General features: G+C 52.0%; 1 protein-coding gene across 5 annotated transcripts in view; it reads right to left on the bottom strand.

The window, feature by feature from the left end:
- The window catches only part of ITGAL (integrin subunit alpha L), a 38556-nt gene extending 12891 nt beyond the window's left edge, over positions 1-25665 (bottom strand). For 2 of the 5 annotated variants that reach the window (XM_014445918.2, XM_006103466.3), the window contains exons 1-21: positions 23534-23658; positions 22361-22463; positions 21343-21437; positions 21185-21252; positions 19209-19326; positions 18955-19085; positions 17886-18031; positions 14734-14866; positions 14416-14566; positions 11826-11899; positions 11610-11742; positions 8680-8831; positions 8215-8352; positions 7546-7743; positions 7269-7399; positions 5592-5752; positions 5337-5488; positions 3287-3376; positions 1035-1091; positions 866-939; positions 491-632 (exon numbers count right to left, since the gene is read on the bottom strand). In XM_014445918.2, coding sequence (XP_014301404.1) covers positions 491-632; positions 866-939; positions 1035-1091; positions 3287-3376; positions 5337-5488; positions 5592-5752; positions 7269-7399; positions 7546-7743; positions 8215-8352; positions 8680-8831; positions 11610-11742; positions 11826-11899; positions 14416-14566; positions 14734-14866; positions 17886-18031; positions 18955-19085; positions 19209-19326; positions 21185-21252; positions 21343-21437; positions 22361-22463; positions 23534-23588 — 2502 coding nt within the window. In that variant the 5' untranslated portion in view covers positions 23589-23658. Of the gene's footprint in view, positions 1-490; positions 633-865; positions 940-1034; positions 1092-3286; positions 3377-5336; positions 5489-5591; positions 5753-7268; positions 7400-7545; positions 7744-8214; positions 8353-8679; positions 8832-11609; positions 11743-11825; positions 11900-14415; positions 14567-14733; positions 14867-17885; positions 18032-18954; positions 19086-19208; positions 19327-21184; positions 21253-21342; positions 21438-22360; positions 22464-23533; positions 23659-25630 lie in introns of those variants that run through there. The other 3 variants (XM_014445919.2, XM_014445920.2, XM_023744792.1) reach the window with 2 other exon arrangements.
- Positions 25666-26865: the final 1200 nt, after the last annotated feature.

Genomic DNA, 26865 nt, shown 5'->3' with positions numbered 1-26865 from the left:
ATAAACAGAAGGATAAATACCAAAATATTCAAAGTAGTAATTGCTGAGTTGTAGAAGTATGGGTGATTATCTTCTTTAAATGTTTCTCTAATTCCCAAGTTTCTGTGGGGATCATGTATTACTTTTGTACTAACAATTTTAAAAACACAAGTTGTATTTAAGACAACCCAGGCCTCAAAAACACATTGGTCACCTTGAGGGGGCGGAGCTGGGTCTCAGGGCCCCTGGCGCAGGCTCTTGCTCAGCAGGTCCAAGAGCCTCTGTCACGGGACCCTCTCAGATTCCCATTTTTTGGTTGTGGAATCTGAGGCTCAGAGAGGGAGAACCTTGTATCTCAGGCCACACAGCCTGAGGGTGGCCATCGGGCTGCGAGCCCAAACCTGGCCCGAAGACCTCTGCGGGCTGCGGCGCCCACGCCCCGCCTGAGTGTCCAGAGGCGGCAGAAGCTGCAGGACGCAGGGAGCCGGGCGGGCCCTGCCTCCTCACTCACCTTGAGCATCTCCACTTTCCTGAAGGAGAGGCCCCGGGGGAAACGCAGGCTGAGCTGGACCCAGTACGCGTCTTCGCCCGAGTTGCTCAGGGTCAGCTCCACGGCCAGGCTGGCAGAGGGGGTCAGCCGCAGGACGCTGGACCTGGGGGGAGACCGGAACGTCACGGGGGTTAAGGTGAAGGAAGCGGGATCGGAGGCGGGAAGTCCAGACAAAATAAACCCACAGATACAGCTCCTGCGCGCAGGCTTGATGTTTTTCAGCCTCGTTTAACCCTGACAGGAGAGCCGCAGGGAAGGAAACGGAGGCCCAGAGAACACATCTAGCGAGTGCGGACTCGGGTCTCCCGAGTGGAGCCGGAGGGGAGCCTTACAGACCTTGCAGGGGAGAAGGACAGCCCCAGGTCTGCCTCGCATTTCTTGTCCTCTCCACAGTTCTTCTCAAAAGGGATCTGAAAGGCCAAGGAGAAAGGGCGGGGAGGCTCAGGCCCCCAGACCCAGGAGGGGGTGACGCTGGCCCCTCCGTCAGCCCCTCCCCCCCTCTTACCTCCTTGGTCTCTGAGTGGGGGGCGGGTCTCAGGATGGGCCGGATGTCCTTGCCCTGCTGAACACGAGGAGTGACAGGAGCGGTTAGCGGCTCAGGCTCAGCGGGGCCAGCTGTGGTCGCCCCTCCCAGGAGCCACCCCCTCCCAGGGCAGGGCCCACCCCCTGACCCAGCCCAAGGCCCTCTGTGCAGCCGTCCTCTGGGGGTAGCTCCTGGGGGGAGGCTGCGGATCAGGGTGTCCATTCCCCCTCTGGACAGGAGGTCAGGCCTGACAGAGCAGCCCACGCTCCTCCCGGCCCATCTCCTTCCCTGGCAGGAATGTCCCCTGGGCTCCCTCTGTGACCCCCAGCCCCCGACAACAGCTCCCTAGATCAGTGATGGCGAACCTTTTGAGCTCGGCGTGTCAGCATTTTGAAAAACCCTAACTTAACTCCGGTGCCGTGTCACATATAGAAATTTTTTGATATTTGCAACCATAGTAAAACAAAGACTTATATTTTTGATATTTATTTTATATATTTAAATGCCATTTAACAAAGAAAAATCAACCAAAAGAATGAGTTCGCGTGTCACCTCTGACACGCGTGTCATAGGTTCGCCATCACTGCTCTAGATCAAGGTCAGTTTTTGCAACATTTCCAGAGCTTCCGCTCTGGGCCAGGCCCCATGCCGGCACTGGGTATGCGCCAAGAACCAAATGGACACACTCCTGCCCTCCCAATCTGGTGGGAGAAACGACCTGGCATCTTCAGGCTTACGGTGGGACATGTAGAGGAAATGTAGGAGGAAATCCCACCCCACACGTGGGGGTGGGGGTTGGCTTTCCTGAAGGAATGGCCTCTCAAATGAAATCTAAAGGATGAGCAGGAGGGAGCCCAGGGAAGGAAATGGAGGGGTGAGGAGCGGGGGTGGGGTGGGCGGGAAGAACAGTCCACACAAAGGCCCGAGGCAAGAGAGACTGTGCCTGTGCAGGGCCATGTGTCAGAGGGGCAGGAGAGAGAAGCCCGCCCAGGTCCCTGGCCCTTGCAAGCCCTGAGAGGGAGCTGGGACTTCATCCTGAGCATAATGAGATCACAGAAGTATCTTATGGGTTATCAGTTGTATGTTCTAGAGCAGCGGTCACCAACCCGGCTGTCTGCGGGCCACTGGTGGTCCCGTGAGGTCCGAGAGGTTGGCGCCCCGCTGTTCTAGAGAGAGTCCAGCCTCCTCTGCTTCCAGGTCAACTGCCAAGCAGCCTCTTGACTTCCTTGAGGGCAGGGGTCCTGGCAGCCTCTGCCAACGGCTCCAACCCAACCTCAACCTTCATACAGATTCCCACCACCCGCTGGGCCACAGCCAGCCCCCAAATGGGCAGTCAGGGCCTCTGTCTTGCTCAGCTGTCCTTCTGCCAGAGCCAAGCCCACCTCCCATTTGCCTGGAACTTACCCCCTGCCTTTCCTCATGCTGTGCCCTCTGCCTCTCCTCTCTCCACCTACCCAGAGCCACTCATCCTGCAGGACCCAATGACAATGGCCTCCCCAGAAAGTCTTTTTCTGACCATAGTGACCGCAGATCACTTTTCTACCCTGAGCTCCTATATCGCACAGCTTGGCTTTTCAAAATTAGTGCCAATGGCAGAGTGCTGGTTGTCCCCATATATCCTCCCTCCCCATCTACCTTTAAAGTAGAGCCACCAGCCCGATCAGCGTGGCTGAGCGTTGACCTATGAACCAGGAGGTCATGGTTCGATTCCCGGTCAGGGCACATGTCTGGGTTGCAGGCTCAATCCCCAGTGTGGGGTGTGCAGGAGGCAGCCGATCAATGATTCTCTCTCATCACTGATGTTTCTATCTCTCTCTCCCCCTTCCTTCCTCTCTGAAATCAATAAAAATATATTTAAATAAATAAATAAATAAATAAAATAGAGCCTCCATTTTTAAAATCTGGTCACATGACCACATGTGTTTCTCAGTGTTGTAATCAGGTGTGACCATGTGACTATGTTCTGACCAATGAGATGCGTGCCCTGAAGAGTCCATTCATCATTTCTTCCCCTGGAGAAGCCTCAGAGCCTCCACCCTGATTCCCCTTCTTCCCAATCTTGCTTTTCCAAATTTCTCTTAAATACAAACTCCCATAAATTCCTCTCCTGCTTAAGTAAGCCATATTTGGTTTCTATTGCCTTAAACCAAAGACTCCTCTATAACACAGTGTTGCTAATTGGATTTCTACTCTCCTCTATTTCCTGTCGATTCCCCCAGCTGATGTCTCCTTACCGCCCTTTGGTCTCTCGGTGTCTCTTCTTCCTCCCAGAGAGAGAAGTTCAGGGAGACGTTGATGGGAGAGATGAGGTCTTGAATGCATACCTGAGGGTGAAAAGAATACAGCTTACGGCAAGAGTTTAACCTTTGCCACACTTCCAGGGACATGCACCCCTTGTCCGGGTTTTATAACTGATGGAATGCTGGTCACTGGTTGTCTTCGTACTAGTAGCGGGAATACATTTACTCCACATCGGGGTTGCTTCTCAGCCCAGGTGTCATTCCTCAGCTCCAGTTCCACACAGACATCGCTAAGCCACCACAGGAAGCCCCCGAATCTTTGTCCAACTGCTCCAGGCAACCTTTATCAAAGTCTGCACTAAAAAAAGACTATTCTAGAACTAGAGGCTCAGTGCACGAAAATCGTGCACTTGCGGGGCGTGTCCCTCAGCCCAGCCTGGGCCCTCTCGCAGTCCAGGAGCCCTCAGGGGATGTCCGACTGATGGCTTAGGCCCGCTCGCAGTCGGACATCCTTAGCACTGCCACAGAGGCTGGCCACTGCGTGTGCCAGCCGTCAGCCCGGCATGTGGCTGAGCCACTGACCACCAGATTGGCCAGCCGGGGAGGAACCACGGGAGGGCTCCAGGGCATGTCTGGCCCATCTCACTCAGTCCCAATCGGCCAGACCCCAGCAGCAAGCTAACCTACCGGTCGGAGTGTCTGCCCCCTGGTGGTCAGTGCATGTCATAGCAAGCAGTTGAGCTGCCTTAGCTATCATTAGCATATTACACTTTGATTGGCTGAACAGCTGACTGGATGACTGGACACTTAGCATATTAGGCTTTTATTATATAGGATAGCCTAGTTCCTTGAGAACAGGGGTGGGTCTTAGTTGTTGTTACCAGTGCCTGACATGACATTTGAAGCTACTCAAATTGTATTCACCTAGTTTTTACCAACCCTCCACATTAAAGAGTAGGAAGATAAGGTCTAAAAAGGTGACACAATTTTTCTAAGGACTAGAACTAGGAAGTGAACCCAAATATTTCCAACTCCCAAGTCTAACCTTTATTTTTTTCTAGCATATCATAGAGCTTCTTCACTGGCAAATTTATATGTAAAATTTCCAAGTTTAGTAATGGGGGGGTGGTCTGTGAGGAGGCACAGGGGCACTAGTTGAGCTGTGAATGAAATAAAATTGAGTTGATAATTGTTGAGATAATTGATAATTGGTGATAAATTGAGTTGATAATTGGTGAGAGGTACTTGGGGGTTCATTCAACTATTTTTTGTACTTTCGTATGCCTGAACATTCCCATAATAAAATATATAAAGCCAACTGCAAGGTTTTATACACCAATCATATACCGAGTCTCTTATGAAATATTCAAGAGACGCAGCGGTTCTCAACCTGTGGGTCGCGAACAATGAAAACACATCCTGCATATCAGATATTTACATTACGATTCATAACAGTAGCAAAATTACAGTTATGAAGTAGCAACGAAAATAATTTTATGGTTGGGGGTCACCACAACATGAGGAACTGTATTAAAGGGTCGCGGCGTTAGGAAGGTTGAGAACCACTGAGTCAAACCTATTTTACACAGGACTGTGATGAGCGAATGGAATTTGGGTGTTTTAGCAATTGTTTAAGTCAATATTAAAAAACCTTTTTCTGAGATAGAGATGAATAATAACTGCCCATGTGTTCCTGGCAAATAGTGACATTCTCCCCTAAGTATTCTGTAGTCCTGACAAATAATTATGAAAGCTGGGCAGCAGCATTAATACACGACATAGGAAAAGAGTAGGAAGGAATGGTAAGTACCTTACAGTCATAGTCCTGTGGAAAACGCCCATGTATACAGATTAAGGACAGGAAGGAAATACGCTAAAGGTGTTATTACTATTGTCGCACAGGAGAGGAAATGGTAGTACAGAGAGATCAAAGTGACTCGTGACTCAGCTGTGACCCAGAGCTAAGCCTGGCACCCAAAGCTGCCTCTCTCGGCTCAGCTCATCCACCCTTCACTTCCTGGTGCAGCCTCGCTGGCTCCCTTACCGGGAAGTGGAACCAGAACGCAATGCAGGACTCGACTTGGGTCACGGCTATGTTCCCATTGAGTTCACGTCTCCCTCCTGGAAACAGTCCCCGGCTCCGAATCCGATGGCCATCCAGCTGCAGAGTGTACGTGAGGTTGGTAACCAGGGGTCCTGAGAGGAGTGAAAGGCAGGAGTTGAATGGTGGTGGATCCTGGGGCCATAGGCCTGGGTTCGGGGGGGCAGAGGCTCTGGGGAGCAGGCGGACAGCACTGACCGTGGAACTGGGGCATGAGGGGCTTGCCCTGGAAACAGACTGTGATGTTAACTCCTTCCTTCTTCTTGCTGCCGGCTGCCTGGGAGCACTCGACTTCGTGCACCGGGATCTCGGTGGGGGCGAAGGACATCTGAGTGAGGACATCCACCACGGGCCGGGAGCTGCAGGGCAGGAAACAACCACTCTCTCCCTTGGCCTCAACTGCAATCCCCACTCAGACCTACAAACCCATCTACAGTCCAGAGGGTCCCCCTCTCTAAAGCAGACGGCGACGTCAGAGTCCCCTTGCAACGATAATGATAACTCATTAACTCCTGGTTCCGTCTGGCAGTCTTCGTTTTCCATACAGAAGAGTGAGCTTTCAGAAAGAGAAATCAGCCCTAGCTGGTTTAGCTCAGTGGATAGAGCAGCGGTTCTCAACCTGTGGGTCGCGACCCCTTTGGCGGTCGAACCACCCTTTCACAGGGGTCGCCTAAGACCATCCTGCATATCAGATATTTACATGATGATTCATAACAGTAGCAACATTACAGTGATGAAGTAGCAACGAAAATAATTTTATGGTTGGGTCACAACATGAGGAACTGTATGTAAAGGGCCAGAAGGTTGAGAACCACTGGAGAGCGTCGGCCTGCAGACTGAAGGGTCCCAGGTTCGATCCCAGTCAAGGGCACATGCCCAGGTTGCAGGCTCAATCCCCAGTAGGGGGCGTTCAGGAGGCAGCCGATTAATGATTCTCTCTCATCATTGAAGTTTCTATCTCTCTCTCCCTCTCCCTTCCACTCTGACATCAATAAAAATATATTTTTTAAAAAAAATAAATAGAGAAATCATTCTGAGCTACTTCCATGCTTATAACCCTTCACTGATGCCACGATACTCCCGATAAAATCCAAACGTTTACTGTCCACACCACCCTGCCCTCCTCCCGTCCTCTCTCCCGCACACCCTCCCTTGGCTGAGCACGTCCCAGCCGCACCAAACACTGGCCGGCCTCACAGCCTGGGCTTCCCACCTGAAGCTCTACCCCGACTTCTGCAAGCCCGGCTCCTTCTCATCTCCCAAGTCCCAGCTCCCACCTCCCCTCCCCAGAGAGGCCGTTTCTGGCCCCTCAACTACAGTGGGTCTCCCCTGCTCGTCGCTCTCACAGCGCCCTGCTCATTTCCCTCCGCACTTACAATTGCAATTACACTTTTATTTGTCTAATTTCCACACTCGGTACCCAAGTCAGTATTGAAGGCATAGTAGCTGCTTAGTAAATATCTGTTCACTATGTGATGTCACACGACATCTCCAATAACGCTAAGATGTGGGCAAGGCAGCGGCTTCATCGTCATTTCTCAGACGAGGGAACTGAGGGCCTGAGAAGCTGAGTGACGGGGTAAGATCACCCGGGAAGTAAGTGGCAGTGCTGAGTCCAGGACACTCGGTTTAGAGCCTCCACATGCGGTTGCTTCTCTAGGCTTTACTGTCAGACAGGCCTGCGTTCAAATCCTAGTCTGTTGTGAACACAGCAGTTTTCCTGGGACGAGGCATGAAGCCTGTGTAACAAGAGAACCCATCCCAGGGGTGGAGAGGAGACCACGTGAGCCGGCGCCCGTAAGCCGTCAGCGCAGCACCTGTCGGAAGGACGGAAGCTGCGTTGACTGTCGGTGGCGCCTGGGAGTCCTGTCTTACCTCAGCACGATCACCTGCCCCTCGGCGCCCACAGCCACGTCCGCCAGGCCGTCCCCTCCCAGGTCCTTCACCCCGTGGATGGAGCGTCCAAACCATCGAATTCCTGGGAACACCTGGGTCCCTTCTATCCGCTGAGACCAAGAGAGAAAGTCATGCTAAGCTGGGAAGACTGGCTGGAGGGTGGGACGAGTGGGGTCAGGCGGGGTGGGGTGGGGTCTGGGCTTAGAGGCTGCCGGGCCCTTGGGAATGGGTTTACCTGGCAGGCAGGTTACCTCACCTGACTGGGCCGGGGGCTCAGCCCACCGGGCTGCCCATTGAAGATGTACACAGCCCCCCACTCCTCCAGAGGGGCGCCCACCGCCACGTCCGTCAGCCTGTCTCCGTTGATGTCTGCCAGGGCAGTGATGGCTGCTCCGAATCGCCCAAGGGGGTAGCCAGGATCCCCCTGCAGCTCCGAGACCGCCTCGAACCCCAGCTGGGAAGGAGCAAGGCGACAGGGCCCACCCCAGTCACTCGGCAAGCTTCCACAGGGCGCGCCTTCCGTGCGTGAGGCACACTAAGGAAACGCCGGCGGTGGTCCCTCGGAACTGGAATGATGCCACCCGGCTAACAGGGCTCAAGTCCCAGCTCCACCGCTCGCTCTCTGGGTGACCTTGTGGCTCTGGAAGGTCCCAGCCTGGCTGAGCGGCGGAGTTCGCATTCGTCAGATACGGCTCGTAGCGCCGTGTGAGGTGCCCGTGAGGGTCACGTCAGGGCTCACACACAGGCAGGGTCTGCCCTGGGCCGTCCACAGTCTGCCCCGTGAGCGCTAGCTGCCGCCTGCCTGTCTGTGGTCCGGAAGGTCTGATTCACACACAATCCGACAGGGCAAGACTCCAAATAACTGGGGCCTGGGCTGCCTGGAAATCTGTTTTTCCCGCCCCTCAGCTCCATGGCCGGTCCTCACCTGCTTCCTCTCGTAGATAAACACCCGGCCGCCTCTCTGCTCCCCGTAGAACAGGGGCGCTCCAATCAGCAGCAGCTCTGCCTCCCCATCTTGGTTCACATCAAGGCCACACAGCTCGCCACCGAAGTAAGAGCCGACCTGCAGGGGGAGGAGGAGGCTGAGGAGGAGCCTGCGAGCAGGAGACCCCGTCTCCTCAGCTGCGTCCAGTGCCTCAAAGGACAGTCTGTCCATCCCACTCAGGGCCTGGGTGAGCCAGGACAAGTGGGGTTGCTCGAGGTCCGGTTTCTGTAACTGGCGAGAGGAGATGACCACGCTCGCCTCGGAGGGCGTCCTGCGGAGCAGGTGTGACCGGCTGGCACAGGCTGGGCACCGGCTGGCACGCAGCAGTGGGCAGTGTGCAGAGGCAGCGCGAGGTCCCCGCACAGCAGCCCTGCCCCGCGGGCGGCACCCGTGGGCCATGCTCACCTGGGTCCCGTCTATTCTCTGGATCTGGCTCCACTGTCTTTTGTCCCCCGACTGTTGGAAGAGCAGCACCCGCCCCACATGCTGGTATCGGGGGGCTCCAGCGGCCAGCAGTGCCGTGAGACCCCGGGAGGGCAGCCAGGTCACGGTGTAACCTACGGAGAGAATGGACCTGGAGTCAGCAACGCAATGACTGCTGGGGGAGGGTGACACAGGGGGAGGGGCAGAGGCCCCGGGGAACTGGTCGGCAGCAAAGATGCCCTGAAACGCCCAGGAGGCCTCCTGAGAAAAGGAGCCGTGTGCCGGGCGCGGCGCCGACCCTCCGTCCCGGTCACAGCCACGGCTGCGTTTCTCAGGCTGTGGCAGCACCAGCCACGCGCCTTCCTGCTGCTCAGCTCACCTGGGGTGGTAAGGAGACTACATTCTTAAATACATAACACAATCAAACGGGATAGATTAGCAAGAAGGATGCAAAGTTCGCACAAATATTGGAACATTTCCTGCTTAAAGATAAGGCTTCAGGCTATCTTCGTGCATCACACCTCGCTGGCGGTGGTGGTGGCGGTGGCGAGGTGCCAGCCCCGCCCTCCCAGCACTGATGAAATGTCTGAGATGCTGCAGGAAGCACCCAGGAGTCTGCAGAGCAGGCGCCAGCCAATAGGGGTGCTCTGATCCAGAAAGCAGGGCACTGACCCAATTTTATCTTCTCTGCTTAGAGCAGCTGACAGCGAGTGAGACGGGCAGAGATGTCTGGGGCCTACGGCACATGAGCCACTCTCCCTTCACTCATGTCTGTTGCTGAAGCACAAGGTTAAGAACTCGCCCTTTGAAATCCGAGAGACGCGGTTTTAACCCTATGTTATTACCTCCTAGCTATCGAGCCTCGGATTCCTCATCCAAAAAAATGGGGATTGCCCTGGCTGGGTGGCTCAGTGGTCGGAGTTTCGTTTCATGCTCCAACCAAAAGGATAGGGTTCCATCCACAGTCAGAGGGCGCGTATGGGAGGCAATCGACAGATGTTTCTCTCTCACATCAATGTTTCTCTCGCTCTCTCCCTCTCTCTCTAAAAATCAATAAAAACATATCCTCAGTTTAAGATTTTTTTAAAATGGGGATAGTATCAACCGTACAGGGTGGTTTTTGAGAAGTAAATAAGGCCATTGATATAAAACGCTTAGCACTAGGCTGGTGCTATCTGAACTAAGATCTGAAGGATGGTAGCGTAACAGGCACTCAAGATTCTATTTATTCATAATTTATTCATAAGTATGCACATGTGTGTGCGTGCACGCGCACATGTAGTGGGTGGAGATTAATGTTTGGAGTTATTTCTTCCTCTTTACTGAGCAACATTGCAGCTGTTTCACGGATGTTAAAGTACAAAACTCCACCCTGAAGGCAGTGGTGCAGGTACTAGCACACCTGGGCCTGGACTCCTGGGCTCCCCGTCCCAGGTCTGGGACCCGAGCGAGTTACTTACCTCTCCAGTTTCTCCAGCCGTAAACTAGAGATAATAAAACCCTACTCACAGGGCTGTCGTGAAGATAAATGAGATCGAGTATGCCAGTACCTGCATGCGCTCAGAGCAGCGCCTTGCTCAGAAAAAAGGAAAAAGAAACAAATCCCCGAGCGCAGCCTCCCTTAAAGAGTAGGTGCCGATGAGGAATTTAATAAGATCTTCGTGTTTTGATTGTTGAATAAAGGACCCCCCCCCCCCCCCCCCCCCCCGCCCCAGGTCCTGCATGAGGCAGGTGGTTCTCGGCCAGTGGGAAGGCAGAGCTGCAAGCAGCCCTGTCTGGGGCCGTGGGAGCCCGTTTGCGCCTTGGGACAGGCTGGCGACATGAATGTGATGGGGAAGAGCTCTAAGGCGAGGCCCCTCTGCAGCCCGAGAGGCCATCGCCTGGGCAGGGCAAGATGGCAGCGGTGGCGGAGGCGGAGGCACGGGGCGATGCGGAGTGCCGCACTCGCTGCCTCGCGCTCCACATCAGAAGAGCTGGGGGCTGCACCCACCGCAGCTCCGGGAAACTCAGCAGGAGGAAGCCGGGCGGTGCTGCTGGTCCCGTAACGCTCGGGTTGTCTAACTGTCCCTGGGTTTCATGTAGAGGAACGACTAGTGACTACACAGAGGTCACAGCCAAGGAGAGACGCTTCTGACTCACAGCTCCCCAAAGGGGGGGGGGTGGGCAGGCCACAGGGGCAGCACAGGTCAGGAAGGAGGCAGGAGGAGGGAGGGCGAGTGCAGCCTGGAGCCTCCCCTGCGGCCGGGCAGGCGAGCTTGAGCAAGTTGAGGACGGCACAGCCTGATCATGTCGGCAGGCTCTGGGTCACAGGGGTTTCTCTGGGTGCCCGGTGCCTGGCCCTGGGATGCGTAGGTCGGGGGAGACTGGCGTGGCATAAGAAGTTAGGTAAAACGGCAGCTGGTGCTCAGGGTCGCTGGCTGGCACAGAGAAGGCCTGCTGTCTGCTCTCTGTGGGGATGAGCTGCCCTGGGAGGGGCAAAGCTTCAAGCTCTAAGGCAGCGGTTCTCAACCTGTGGGTCTCGACCCCTTTGGCGGTCGAACGACCCTTTCACAGGGGTCACCTAAGCCCATCCTGCATATCAGATATTTACATGACGATTCATAACAGTAGCAACATTACAGTGATGAAGTAGCAACGAAAATAATTTTATGGTTGGGTCACAACATGAGGAACTGTATGTAAAGGGCCAGAAGGTTGAGAACCACTGCTGTAAGACCTCAGAAAATACGGAAAATAAAAGCATGACTAACACCCAACTGAGGGGTTGTCCAGGGAAAAGCTAAGAATGCTGTCACCGTGTTTAAACTCTGCGTTCCTGCCGCTTAACTGCTTTCATTTACTTGTTTGAAAGTCGGGCTGAGCGGCTCCCTGGCCCTAAAACCACATGAACCGGCGTGAGGAGCCGCACTCACCCAGGTATCCGTCTCTCGCCTCCGGCGTCAGCGGGTCATTCCCAACAAAGGCGTCGCCCCGCAGGTCCGCCTGCAGGTCCAGAAAGCCCCCAGCCCAGTCCTTGGCGCCGACCGCCCCCACGACGCCGTGGTTCTGCCCGGGAGGAGAGGAGCAGGGTCAGAACGGGCGGCTGCGTGCCCACGCCCGCCCTCGGCCCACCGCTCAGCCCCACTCACCCCGCGGAGGTCCGCGCTGATCCCGCTGGAGGACAGCTCCATGTTGAAGGAGGTCAGGTCCTGTTTGTTTGTGCCTAAGGGGCAGGTGAGACCCAGGGCAGTAAACACAGTGACATGCATGACGGGACCGAGGGAAGCCCATCGTGTGCCAGCGGCTTCCACTCCATGAGCCCCGATGGGTGTCCAGCCACTGCCATCAGCTTGTCTGAGACGCAGCATTCCACTTCCGTGCCCACTAGGACTTCCCCACTTCAGCGGATGACACCCCCGCCTCCTCGGGAATCGTGCTGGAAACCCGGGAATAAACCTTGATTCCTCCCTGTCCCCCTGTCCTATCTCCAAGATATCGCTAACTCACATCGGTTCTACCTTCAAACTACACCTGAACACTTACCAGAGGAAGTGACATCTAAACTGAGACCTGCGCGGCCAGCGTGGCTCAGTGGTTGAGCGTCAGGCCTATGAACCAGAAGGTCATGGTTCAATTGGTGGTCAGGGCACATGCCCGGGTTGTGAGCTTGATCCCCGGTGTGGGGCGTGCAGGAGGCAGCCGATCAATGATTCTCTCTCATCATTTGTGTTTCTATCTCTCTTGCCCTCTCCCTTCCTCTCTGAAATCAATAAAAAAAATATTTTAAAAAATAAGTAAACTAAGACCTGAAGGATGAGTAAGGGCAGGTCAGAAGAGAGGATAAGGGCTACAGATAATAAGAGCTATAATTTAGAGCTGAGCAAGTTGCTAAGCAGTTGTTAGGGGTTGAGTTGTGGTCCCTAAAAAAGATGTGTTGAGCCCTAGCTGGTTTGGCTCAGTGTTTAGAGCATCGGCCTGTGGACTAAAGGGTCCCAGGTTTGATTCCAGTCAAGGGCATATGCTCAGGTTGCGGGCTCAATCCCCAGTGGTGGGCATGCAGGAGGCAGCCGATCAATGATTCTCTCTCATCATTGATGTTTCTCTCTCTCTCTCCCTCTCCCTTCCTCTATGAAATCAATAAAATATATATATATATTAATTTTGTTTTATTGCTTAAAGTATTACAAAAGTATTACATATGTCTCCTTCCCCCCCACCCTTAACATTCCCCCGGCCTCCCCTACCCCCCAGTGTCTTGTGTCCATTGGTTATGCTTATAAAAATATATTTTTAAAAAAAGGTATGTTGAAGTCCTAACCCTAGTACTTCAGAATGTGACCTTATTTGGAAATATGGTCTTTAAGAGGTAATCAAGTTAAGATGAGGTCAGTAGGGTGGGCCCCAACCCACTATGACTGACGTCCTTGTAAAATGGGAAATTCAGACACAGAGACAGACACGCACAGAGGGGAGATAACGTGAAGAGACTGAGCGACGCAGTGCAAGTCGAGGAAGGCCGCGGACTGCTGGCAAACACCAGGAGCCAGGAGAGGCAAGGAGAATGCTCTTCTAGAACTTTCAGAAAGAGCATGGCCCTGCTGACCCCTTGATTTCGCACTCCTAGCCTCTAGCACCATAAGACAGTAAATGTCTGTTGCTTTCACCACTGCTGTGTGGTACTTGGTTATAGCAGCCCTCGGAAACTAGTACAGCAGTTACACCTTACAATCCTGTGAGATCGGCGTCATCATCCCCCTTTAACAGAGAACGAGGAGCCTCAGAGAGGGAGAATGATCTGGCTGCGGCCCGCAGCACAGGCAGAGCGGACTCTTTTTTTTTTTTTAATATATTTTATTGATTTTTTACAGAGAGGAAGGGAGAGAGATAGAGAGTTAGAAACATCGATGAGAGAGAAACATCGATCAGCTGCCTCCTGCACACCCCCTACTGGGGATGTGCCCGCAACCCAGGTACATGCCCTTGACCGGAATCGAACCTGGGACCCTTCAGTCCGCAGGCTGACGCTCTATCCACTGAGCCAAACCGGTTTCGGCGTGAGAGCGGATTCTTGAGCAGGTCTGCCTGGTTCTACTATACACACCACACTGCTTCCGCAGCGCCCCCATTCCCACTTCCTGGACACTGAACCGAGGCATTCCAGCAAGACTGTGGGGGCCGGGCCAGATGTCGCCAACGTGCTGAGCTGAACCCCAAAGCTCTGGCCCAGCAAAGGCGCCTTCCCTGTGGGAACCATGTCCCTTCCAGCAGACGAGGCCTCCCGGGGAAATACCCTCCCATGGCCCGTCCTCCATCTGCTGATGCCAATCAAAATCTTCTCTATTCTGGACCAAGGAAGAGGGCCTATGGGCTACTTGCAATTGGCCACAGCCCGCTTACCCATCTTAAGTCATTTGAGGCCTAGGATAACGGAAATGAAGAAGCTGAGGGCAGGTAAGGCATTATGGTCATTCCACAGGGCTCAGCTGACTCCGGCAAGATAGAGTTCAGTCCTGGGCCTCAGCCTGGGCCAAGCTAAACTTCAGGAGGAAGAAGGAATTTCAGAGGGAATAGGAGCTGCTCCTAAATTCCTGCCCGAGGTCTTTTTCAGGAGAGCTCTCAGCTCTGCGTCAGCCACTGAGGAGGGGCCCCTTACTACTAGTCAGCGTGCCTCTAACCTAATGCCCAGGTGAGCTTCTGTAGATCATTTCTTGAACTAGCTCTCCAGGGCCTGCCACTCACCCTCAATGGCATAGATCTTCTTTTGCAGCTCAGTGAACAGGTCTTTAAGCTTCTCAAATGTGTCCAGAATCTTCACAAACTCTTCCACCGGTTTTGAAGCAAATTTGTGAAGTGAATCCTGATTTTTCTTGGTCGCAAAATGCTTCCCGATCTGTGAGGGAGAGAAGAGAGAAGTGCTGACATCCCCAGAATCGCAGACCAATTTCCCACTATTTTCACAGGACCATGGCTCCCGGGAGAAAGGGAATCAGGTCAGAAACAGGAGAGGGAAGATGAGACCTAGGAAGAAGGCAGAGGCTTGGCACCCGGGGCCCATACCCCAATGATGTAGCGGATGATGTCATTGGCCACACTGATGTCGCCGATGTCAGTGGCTTCCCCGTCCGTGATGATGATAAGCACTTTGCTGGCATCTGGCCGCGCCCCAAGTTCCTTCCGGAAGACCTGGGTCCTGTATTTAAGGAGGCGGGATGTGAGAGACTCCCCCAAATCATATGAAGTCTCCCTCACCCCGCCCCCTCTCATTAACTCACTGCCCTGCTGATTATGAAAAGCTCTTCTCACCCCCCCCACCCCCCGCCACCCCCCTCCCCCTCCCTCCCCCGCAGCGATTCCCAGCTGCCAAGTTCTCTTCTGAGCCTCCCTCCTTGTCCTTGCTGCCACACCTCTCCTCAGCCAGTACCTTCGGCTGAGTTCCGGGCAGCCAGGAGGTTGCCCCAGAACCCATCAGTGGGAAGGGGAGGCTCCGTGAGGGGAGACCTGGGCATCCTACCCTCCATTTCAACCACGTGGCAACTATCTCCCATCAGATATGTTGGTGATTTAGGTGAGATTTCCCGGGGCGGGGGGGGGGGGTTCCATGGCCAAAGAAAACTGGAAAGTCACTCGTCCTGAGCAGGCCGGTAGGTTTCTGCTGCAGCAAGTCTCCCGGGAAGTGAAGTAACTGATTTCTGTGTCAATTTTCCCCCAAACGCACGGACATGAGTCCCTCAAGGAAAGGGCCATGTTTACTTTGCTGCTGCATCTATGGCTGCTGACAGAGCAGGTGCTCAGGGCATGTGAAATAGCAGGACAGGAGGACTGAGTACTGGACGGGCCCCGGCTCCAGGTCCCGCCCCTCTGCAGCCTCCTCGTGAAGCAAGATCGGTCGCCCACAGATTTTGCTGGGAGAGCAGTTGTATTGGAACCATCTGTCCCTCTTCCCCCACCCCACAGCGAACCAGCGACGGACAATTAATCCAAGAGCCGCCAGTCCACACGCCCTGACTGTGACGGGACCTGCTTTAGGAGCAGAAGCTGAGAGCCACGTAGAGCGGCCACAGTGAGGCGAAGGAGAGACGCGGGAGGAGGGCTGAAAAGTTCCTTGGGAGCCGCCAACGACACAGGAGCCCTGATGGGCAGGCCCCAAACACCTGCTGTCAAGACCTCTACTTCTATGTTGGATGCAAACTATTTCTTTAACCTCCATCCACACAGACATGGCCCAGCGTGGGTCCTGTTCATGGATCTCTACCCCATCCAGATTTTTCAACAGCCTCCCAGCTGGCTTCCCTGCCCCCTCCACAGTCTCATATCGACCCTGCAGCCAGAGGGAGCCTTTCTAAAAACATGAATCAGATGATCACCCCTCTGCTCAGAACCTCCCATGACGCCTCATTTACTCAGAGGAAAAGCCAAAGTCCCCACTAGGCCTCCCACTCCTCCCGACACCCGTGGCCTCTCCGCCCTCCTTCGTGCTCTTTCTCCCTCCCTCACTTCTCTCCAGCCACGCTGTGCCCTGCTCTCCTTGGAACATCCCGAGCATCTCACCTCAGCCCTTTGCTATCCCCTCCGCCGGGTCTTCCCCCGGGTTTCCACATGGCTCGCTTCCTCAACTCCAACAAGTCTTTGCTCAGACGTAACCTTCCCCGATCCTCCTACTGAGTATTGCTTTGTTTTTAATCGAACGTATCTTCTCCCGTATTAACTAATTTACTTATTTATCCTGCTGATGACATTTCTCTCCTCTGCTAGAATGTTAAGGTCCAAGAGGGCAGAGATTTTTCTTTGTTCTATTCACTGCTATCGTCCCGGCCCCTAGAACACGGCAAATAACCACCTGCAGGCCCACGCCAGCCCTCAGCGTGTTTTTATATGGTCCGTGAGCTAAAAATGTGTGCTTATGTTTTTGTTTTCAAAGGGTTACAAAAACAAACAAAGAATAATATGCAACAGATACCGTATGTGGCCAGAAAAACCTAAAATATTTACTATTTGGTCCTTTACAGAAAAAAAAAAAAACAAAAAAAAACTTGCCAGCTCCTAATCTGGAACACTGCCCGGCACACAGCCAGAATGTCAAGAAGTATTTATGAAATCCATTTCCATGACTTTCTGCTCCCACAGTTGACACCTGTTAGGGTGTCTTCCCATCCTGTGGTGACCCCTTTCTCTAAGAATTACCCCCTTCCCCTGGAGGGACCCCAAAATCCATGTCTGTGTCATGTGACTCTGCACCATAAAGTAGACCCAGGCCGTGGCTGGGTGGACCTAACCCAGGCTTAGCCAATCACTTTCTCGCCTGGAGGCTGGAATTCAGGTTGAGGAACTAAAGCTGCCATTTTTTCCGTGAATGTCGCCTGACTGTGTACCCACCAAAGCTGTCTTCAGAGAGAAAAGAATGAAGTGGCTAATGACAGGTCAAGCAAGCCCCAGAAGGAAAGAGCTAGAAACACGCATGCAGAGCCCTGGGATGTATCACACGCATGTTCAACTTGTGCAAATCCAACTCTACATCCTTGGCAAAGAAATGCAGAGGAGAGAAGTGTGATAGTATAGGAGACCCATCTGGCTATTTCACTCAACTTGAGTGTCTATCCAGGGGAACATGGGAGAGGAGATGTAATTCTCTTCTTCCTCAAATTGCTCTCAGTTTCCATGGCCAGCCTAATGTTTAAAAATAGGTCTGTAAAAAATATACAATGTGGCCCTTTGACACAACCCTGCTTCATCCATTTAGGTCTCAATTTAAACACAGCAATCTGATCCAGCTGGGGAAAAATTTTTTCTGTAGTAAATCGAGATAGACTAGTTTCCAGTATGGGACTTGGACATATTGAATTTTATGAACAATTCAAGGATAATTCTGAGTATTTGAGATTTTTGTTCATGGGCTGACTTCAAAGCTGATTCCTGTCTAAGAAGTGACTCTGCTGTGGCTGCCGTGGTTCACAATCGCTTTCTGAGTCCTGGCTCCGGTCCCTCGTGAGGCCTGGCCATGCTCCCTGTCCCAGAGGCTCATGAGTACCCCTGCAGCCTCCCTTGGGATTTAGTCCATTAAAGTCAACTTCTCTTACAACCCAGAGCCTTGAGTTCTTACCATAACCTGCCCCTTGCTGCACCCACCTGTTGGGTTCTACACCCCAACTTAAAGAAGCCAGTGCGCACAGAACGACTGACAGATGGGCTCTCTCCTGCCAAAGGGAACTCACGCGACATAGTTTATGGCACCGAAGGTGTTGGTCAGCTGGCCCATATGTTTTGCTTTGCCCAGCAGCACATCAGGGTTCTTCTGATTAACATAATCCAAGAAAGTAAATTCTGTTTTGAAGATCGTGGAAAACTGAACAGCAGCAAACTATAAGAAGAAGGAAGAAATGAGATGTTATATCAGCCTTCTCACTCGTCTGCTCCAATCTCTACTTCTTTTTCTTTTATGCTTTCATTGATCTCAGAGAGAGGAAGGGAGAGGAAAAGAGAAATAGAAACATCAATGATGAGAGAGAATCATCAATTGGCCACCTCCTGCACATCCCCTACCGGGAATGGAGCCTGCAACCCAGGCATGTGCCCTGACCGGGAATCCAACCGTGACCTCCTTGTTCATGGGTTGACATTCAAACACGGAGCCACGCCGGCCGGCCTGGCTCCAATCTCTACTTCTTATCCAGGACTTGGGCCACCCAACTCCACTGCCCTGCCTCGAATCATTCTTTTGAAAATAAACAGACACAAAATAAAATTAAATAAATCTCTGACTCTTTATGTAGTGCTGTCTGTTGAGCTCCAGTTCTCTGGGTCTGCCTACCTCACCTACAGAACTGGTTCCCAGTAGCTCTTCTTCTGAGTGACCCTGCTAAATAGGGTACAGTTGGCTGAGCCAAGGATAGCCGCTTGACTGAGGCTAGGCCAATAATTTTTTCTCTGAGAATTTGGAATTTTCAGTGGGAGGGGTTGGTTGAACCAACCTCCTGAAACTTTAACGTGTGAACTTAAGAACTTTCCACAGGCCCATGTGATCCAAAGAAGCTGAGGGAGCCATTCTACACACAGAGAGAGAGAAAGCGAAAAGGGAGGCAAAAGTAAAAAAGAAACAGAAATGAGAACTAGAGGAAATTCTAGAAGCTTTCTATTCCTTGTTCGTGTCCCTTCCAGAGGTCCAATTATACCTAGCCATGCCCTTAGGGCCTGGAAACACCTAAAATTTCCTAGACGTACTAAAATTTCCCTTTATGCCTTAAGGAGGCACCGATAACCAGGAATCCTGGCTAATATACTTACCTGGTAGGAAGAGTTGCTGAGTTTCTTCATCACATCCTTCATGAAGGCCACGATTTTCTGAAATTCATCTTGCTGCAAGCTCCCTGAGCCGTCGAACAGGAACACCAGGTCTACGTTGCCCTTGATACACTCTACGGAAGCCAGAAACAGAGGGATTTGGTGAAGTGTCCCTGATGTTGGGCTGCCCACGCTGGTGCCCATGGATGGCCAGCCACTTGCAGGCATGTTTACCCACTGCGTCCCCAGGTCCTTACCCTGATAGCCAGGCCGCCCCTGCAGCACAGGGCCCTTCAGGTTCTGGTGGAAGAGGTAACACTGGCCACTTAGATAGATATTCTGGTCACATGTCCGAGACAGCCCGGGGTCACAGGCCTGCAGGGAGCAACGGTAAAAGGGTTTCAGCTTCCTCTTGCGGTGCATGCTGGGTATCATCAGCCAAGAACAAAACCCTTCAGAGCCCTCATCCCCTGACCTCACGCCCTGTATCCAACTGGTTACCAAGCCAAGGGAATTCTGCCTCCAGGTTTCTTATTCCAGTATCTCCATCCCCACTGCCAATGCTCTATGCCAATCAATGCTCACTGCCTACTCTGGGTCCTGGAGGATAGGATCTAAAAGCCTTAGTTTCGGCCCTGACCGGTTTGGCTCAGTAGATAGAGCGTTGGCCTGAGGACTGAAGGGTCCCGGGTTCGGTTCCGGTCAGGGGCATGTGCCTTGGTTGCGGGCACATCCCCAGTGGGGGGTGTGCAGGAGGTGGCTGGTCGATGTTTCTCTATCCCGCTCCCTTCCTCTCTGTAAAAAATCAATAAAATATATTTTAAAAGCCTTAGTTTCGCATTCATATTGTTTACAGGTGGGCACTACCCTACATTTCCAGGCCATCCCCTTCCATTCCCATCACACATTCTGTGTTTAAGCCAAAATTACTCACTATTCCCAGAATACACACAGTGTTCCTTTCATTTATGACTACAACTAGAGGCCTGATGCACGAAATTCGTGCAAAGGGCTCAGCCCTCGAAGCCGCAGTGGCTTGCCTTGGCCCTCACAGCCCCCAGCTTCATCCAGAAGGTCATCTGGAAGGACATCTGGAAGGTTGTTCAGATGTCCGGTCTAATTAGCATATTACGCTTTTATTATTATAGATTCCTGCCAGACTACAATTTTTTGAAAGTCTGGGCTCATGTCATGGTCATCTTTGTATCTCACTCCCCTTCCCCCATCATAACCTAGCACACTGCTTGGCATGTAATAGTAGCTAAGTAAACAAGCTCCAATTAAATACGGGATCGATATTTCAATCAGCCTTCTATATCTCACGTAGCTGTTGGATGCTGCTGAAATGAATTGTAAAGAGCAATGGATTTGGAATCAAATGGGAATTTGATTCAAATCCCTGCTCTATCTCTTTAAAACCATGTGACCCTTGCCAAGTCTCTCCCCTTTGGTCCTGTTTCCTCATGTGTAAAAAATGTGAAGAGGGTTAAAAGAGATAAAGAAGTGTTTTTCAAACTTTAGGCATTTGTGTAACACTTTGCAATTTCTGCCATATGGTATGTCATTCATACCATTATTTCCTTAATATTTTATTTACTTTAAATTTACTTTAAAAAAATACTTTAGCCTCATCCTAACCAATGCAATCTAAGAAATCATGAATTTGAAATGCTTGCTGTAAATTTTTCTACTAGTTCATTAAATAAATATGTAACTATTCAAACATTAAGTTTGTGTACCACCAAAAATCATCTTGTATATCAATCGTTATAGATATTTAATATTTGGAAAAAACTTAGGTAAGTAAGGTCTTGAAAATAGCTGGCTCATAGTTTATTCTCAATAAACACTGACTCCAAATCGCTCTGATGCCTTTAATCTTCTATAGGATCTTTTTTTAAAAAAAATCCTCACCCAAGGATATGTTTCTTTATTGATTTCTGAGAGAGAGAGAGAGAGAGAGAGAGAGAGAGAAATGTTGGTGTGAGAAACATTGATCGGCTGCTCCTTGTACGTGCCCTGACCAGGGATTGAACCTACAATGTGGAAATGTGCGCTGACCGGGAATCGAACCCAAGACTCTTTGGTGCACAGGATGACACTCCAACCGACTGAGCCTCACCAGCCAGGGCCTTCACTATGATCTTTAATCCATTTTTTCTTTCTTCTTTTCAATCAGTTTCCTAGCATTGAGCTTCACGGGCTCTGACCTCACACGACACAAAATTCTTACCAACATGTTTCCATTTGTGGGGTCTGTCGCCAAGGTCATTCCCAAGTACTGAGAGGTGTAGTTGGAACCTGTGGGCACCATAAGGTTGGTCTGGAGGAATTTGGGCAATCCCGGCGTGGAGGGGGCACCTCCTCCCAGCTCCCTCACCAGCTACTCACCGCTCAGGCCCACTGGCAGGCAGCGGCCAGAGTCCGGCTGGCACTGGTAGAGGTTTCCGGGGCTGCTCCCCTCACCCGGAGCTCCCACAACAACCCTGATGAGAAATCTCACCTGTGAGATGAAGTTACCCAGGTCTTTACCTCCCCACTCCTACCTCATAAGGGGTATCCTATCCCCGGCCAGGCACCTCAAAGCCATGCAGCCTTCTCCCTCGGGCCCCCACCTATTGCTGCCTTACTGAATCCCAGAGAAGTCACCCAACATGCCAGAACTCTAGAAAGTTAGGAATTATTTCCATCAGCCTAGAACAGTGGTCGGCAAACTCATTAGTCAACGGAGCCAAATATCAACAGTACAACGATTGAAATTTCTTTTGAGAGCCAAGTTTTTTTAAACTTAAACTATATAGGTAGCTACATTGTTATTAACTTCATTAGGGTACTCCTAAGCTGGCCTTTGCTAACAACGCCCTCAATCTGATTGAGGTACGTTCGCTGAGGTCGACCCCTTCCAACTCTCCCGTCCACACTCGTCTTGTATACTTGTTTCGTCTATCTCCTTTCCAAAAACCGACTTCTGCGCATGGGCCACGAAGTTTCAATCGCACTGTACGTGTGCGCCCGCACGTGGTGTTTTGTGGAAGAGCCACACTCGAGGGGCCAAAGAGCCGCGACCACTGCTCTAGAAAGACTGAGGACCAGAGAATATGCCAGAATGTTACATTATAAGTTCATTCAATCAGGCATCAAAGACCTACAGCTTAGCCGCTCTGTGCTAGGCGGGCAGGGGGCAGCATGGCCAGGTGTTTGGGGGCTGGGACGGTTCCCTCTCGGGTTCCTATGTGGCGCTTGGGCGGTGCATGGGCCTCATCCTGCCATCCCGAGGCCTTGCTCCTGTTCCTGAGAAATCCCCCCCACGTTCTCCTTGACCCTGCGGCTCTCACTGGCCAGCCCCGGGCTGACATGGGTGCCTCGTCCCGGGCTCTGCGGGGCAGGGGCACCTGGGGCATCCGCTCACCCGTTTCCAACCTGCAGGACGCGGTACCCAAAGTGCCTCCCGGCGAGTGGGAAGGACAAGTTTTGCACGTGCCGCACGTCCAGGTTGTAGCCGGAGGCCGGGGCTGAGGGAGACAAGGGGGCCCGTCAGCCACTTCTGGCCAGGGACCCCCACCCCCACCCCCACCCCGCGCCGCACGCGGACTGGCTGCCGCCCACGTGCCCCAGGGGATGGGTCGACCCCGAACCAGGCAGAGCGAGGGCTGGAACCAGCCTCCCTGGCCTCCCCCGAGGGCCTCGGCTCAGGGAGATGTGGGCTGCGACGCCCTGCTCCCCGGAGCCTGGCAGTCCCAGGGCCTGGGAAGGACACGACTTCCCGTTGGCCTCTCAGCAAAGAAGGAAGGATGAGAAGGCAGAGGCCCGTGGGAGAGGAGCAGACGGAAGGGGCCCCAGGAGCAGCTGGGGATGCCCCGAGGCAGGGTGTATCTCCCACACACTCATTTCTCCTTGAGCCGGGGGCCCAGGCGCCTGAGAACTCAAATGGTTATCCTCAGGCTTCCTCCCACACAGCCTCGGGGTTTCGGGGTTTCAAGATCCCCGCGAAGCTCCCTCCTCCCTCCTCCCTCCTCCCTCCTCCCTCCTCCCTCTTCCCTGCTCTTATGCTCCCACGCTCCCCACCGGCCAGGGACCAGTCTCTTCCTTGGCCTCAGATCTCGGATTCCCGGCCTCAGGCAGCCTGGGCTGCAAGTCCCAAGCTTTCCTCTGGCCCTGCTGGCCTTCCAGGCACCAGGCTGATTTCACAGCATCCCGGGCTGTCAGAGGCGAGGCCCCAGCATTGTTCAGGTGAAGGGACTGAGGCCCAGAAAGGGGCAGGACTTGCCTGAGATGCCACAGAGAGGAGCACCGGGTGGAGCAGACCCCGCACAGCTCTGTGTACCCGTTTCCACCTGCCTGGGGAGGGGCCCACGCCCTCACCTCTCACTGTTGCCATCCTGTCCCCCCCGTCCTTCCTCCACACCTGGCCTGTGCTTTGGATCTGACTTTCTTTGGCCCCTCTCCTCTAGATCCCTGGGCCCCACATCACCTTGGCCAGTGCCACCCCGAGAGCAGCTCCCCCTTGGCTCTCATTCTGTAAGGCCTTGCGGTTCCCTGGCCACAGCCACATGTCCCTCCCCGCCTCTCCTCTCTTGCTTACCAAGGAGAAAAGGCCCAGGCAGCAGCAGCCTTGCTACAGTGATGAACCAGTTCATCTTTGAAGCCGGCGGGTCTCAGAGGACCCTGGGGGTTGCTGGCAACCTAGATGGGGCGAGAGAAGGAAATGATAATGCTTTGGGGCGTCTTGAAGTGGAACTTTCTCACAGAGGCGCCAGCTGATACCACTGGGTGGTGGTGAAGGAGGGGTTGAAGGGGTTGTGAAACCGCGGAGTCTTAGAGAGGAAGTGTAAGCAGGTTAGAGACTTCCTGTGCTGCTTGCATTTTCACATCATCCAGGAGCAAACGGCACCAAGAGCCGCCGCATCTTCGTCTCTCACTGACTCATGAACCTGAGCCGCTTTCAAGCTCAGTAGAGGACCGTCCAATAAACTGAGGTACAGCCATAATGGGGCGGCGTCCTCCTACCATGGAAAGATGCCCATAACACACTGTGAGGTAAAAAGAGCACGTTACAGAGCAGTGCATTTAGAAATTCATTTTTATTCTAAAAAATCAAAAATAACGCCCACAGAATGGGAGAAAATATTCACACATTATACCCGATATGGGACTTAAATCAAGAACAGATAAAGAACTTTTGCAACTCAACAATACAAAGACAAGCCGTTATTTTAAATGGGCAAAGAATTTGAATAGTCATTTGTCCAAAGATGATATACACATGGCCACCAAGATGCTCAACATCATTTAGTCATTAGAAAAACTGAAATCAAAACCAAAATAAGATACCACTTCACACTCACTAGGATGGCTAGAATGAAAAAGAAAAGAAGTGTGGGTGAGAAGGTGGGGAAATTGGAACCCTGGTACTTTGCCAGTGGGGATGTAAGATGGCGGAAAACAGGTTGACAGTTTCTCAAAAGAGAGAAATGGCAAACATAGAGTTACCATCTGACCCAGCGATTCCGAGGTATAGACCCAAAAGAATTGAAAATACATACATGAATTTTCATAGCAGCATTATTCGTTTTAGGGAAACTGGGAACAATGCAGTGTCCACCACATGATGAATGGATAAACAAAACGTGGTTTGCAGCCACACAATGGAATATTACTTGGCCGTAAAAAGGAATGAAGCGCTGGTGGATGCTACAACACGGATGGACTTTGTAAATATTATAATAAGTTAAAGAAGTCAGGCACAGAAGGTCACGTGCTGCATGGTTCTATTTAAGTGACATGTCAGCATAGGCAAATCTAGAGAGACAGAAAGTAGATTAGTGGCTGAGAGGACGGGGGGAGTAGGGAATGAGGAGTGGCTGCGGTGGGTATAGGGTTTCTTTTTGGGGTGATGAAATGTTCTGGAATTAGGTGGTGGTGCTTGTTGCACAACGTTATGAATGTATTAAAAACCACTGGGTTATACACTTAAAAACGGTAATTTTATGATATGTAAATTATACCTCAAAAAAGGAAGAAGTTGAAATTATGTGTGTTTGTGTGTGAGTGTAAAGCAAATCTGAAAGGACACACAACTAAACTCCAAACAGAATAAGGTTTATACTTTCTGTATTGCCTGAAAAAAATACATTTTACAACGAGGATGTATAATGGGAAGTTTTGAAAGAATAAAGATGTTAAAAGCACAACGGAATAGAAGCGCTGTATCTGTGTATGGGAAAGTGGGCAGCACACTGAGCCTCCCTGTGTGGTGAGGAGGGCCTGCCCCCCCTGCCGGGCCACTGCCAGCGTCCGGCCCTGGGGAAGGCGTGTGCACGCCGGTCACTCATCACCCCCTGCCCACAGCTACCAGGTGGCACGCTGGCTCCTGGGCATTAGGTGAGGTCAGAGAGCCTTTTTCAAATTCAGTTAAAATCAGATCATTCAGACTGGCTTCTTTGATGCTCTGTATGGCAGTTCCAATTTACATTGAACCGAATTCTTTTGTTTTGTTCTGAAATTACAACACTATGCATTTTAAAATTCAAAAGTTACAGAAGTGTGTAAAGGATAAAGACTCTCTCTTAACATCCACCTCCTGCTTCGAACGCTCAAAAGGAACCATTGTTAACGGTTTGGAGCCCTGCAATCGTCATGACAAGATGTTGTTAGTGCTAGTTAACCATACAGGTCTCACCTGTTTGGAAAAACTGTCATTATCTCAGCAGAGAACATCAACCGGGAATTAACAGGCCAATCAGCTCTCTCCAGCATGAAGGTTTTCCTATCCAGCGGTTCTCAACCTGTGGGTCGCGAACAATGGAAACACATCCTGCATATCAGATATTTACATTACGATTCATAACAGTAGCAAAATTACAGTTATGAAGTAGCAACGAAAATAATTTTATGGTTGGGGGTCACCACAACATAAGGAACTGTATCAAAGGGTCGCGGCATGAGGAAGGTTGAGAACCACTACTTAGGCCAGTGGTCGGCAAACTCATTAGACAACAGAGCCAAATATCAACAGTACAACGATTGAAATTTCTTTTGAGAGCCAAATTTTTTAAACTTAAACTATATAGGTAGGTACATTGTTATTAACTTAATTAGGGTAACTCCTAAGGCGTAGTAAGAGCCACACTCAAGGGGCCAAAGAGCCGCATGTGGCTATCGAGCCGCGGTTTGCCGACCACAGACTTAGGCCATCTTCAACACTTGGATGCACCCTGGCTCCTGTGGCTTTCAGTCTGGCCACATGCCTGGGCTGTGGGCTTGATTCCCCAGTAGGGGGCGTGCAGGAGGCAGCCGACGGATGTTTCTCCTCCCTCTCCCTCCCGCTCTCAAAATCAATAAAAATATTTATTTTAAAAACAATTTTGGGTGTTTGAATTAGGGTTTAAGCTTATAGAAACTGTAAGCGTGTCAGAAGAAACACCTGGGATGAAAGGCATTACAAGTTCCTGTGTGTGTTTCAGCAGCAAGATACTCCTGCACATATTTATCATGTTCTGTTTAAGAAAAAAAAAAATACTTTTTCTCCTTCTTGTTGAGGACTATAAAGCTGAGGAAGCTACAAAGTACAAGTAAGCAAGCCCCAAGGATTCTGGGAAGTAGACAGAGGCTCGGTGCCCCGAGAGCAGGTAATTCCCCTGAAGAGACCTCAGGCTGCAGGGACCACGTGGGGGTGTCTGAGGCAGGATGTGCCCCCCCCACCCCTCCCCCCCCCACACACGGGACTGGCTGACTTCATATCTCAGACTGTCAGTTCTCCGAGGGCCCAAGTACCCTGCACTGTCTCTCGATTCTGTTCTTTTTGTTTGAATCCCCATTAGTTCTCAGCAGAACCTTCACTGCCACTCCAGTTCTTCCTTTCCTCCGCTGGCTCCCCCAGGAAGGCTCTCTCTCCCACGAACCACCAAGTTAACC

Source organism: Myotis lucifugus, unplaced genomic scaffold (genome assembly GCF_000147115.1).
Source record: "Myotis lucifugus unplaced genomic scaffold, Myoluc2.0 scaffold_486, whole genome shotgun sequence".
Taxonomy (NCBI): Eukaryota; Metazoa; Chordata; class Mammalia; order Chiroptera; family Vespertilionidae; genus Myotis; species Myotis lucifugus.
The sequence above is the reverse complement of the archived record's forward strand: the minus strand, read 5'-3'. Positions and strand labels throughout refer to the sequence as shown.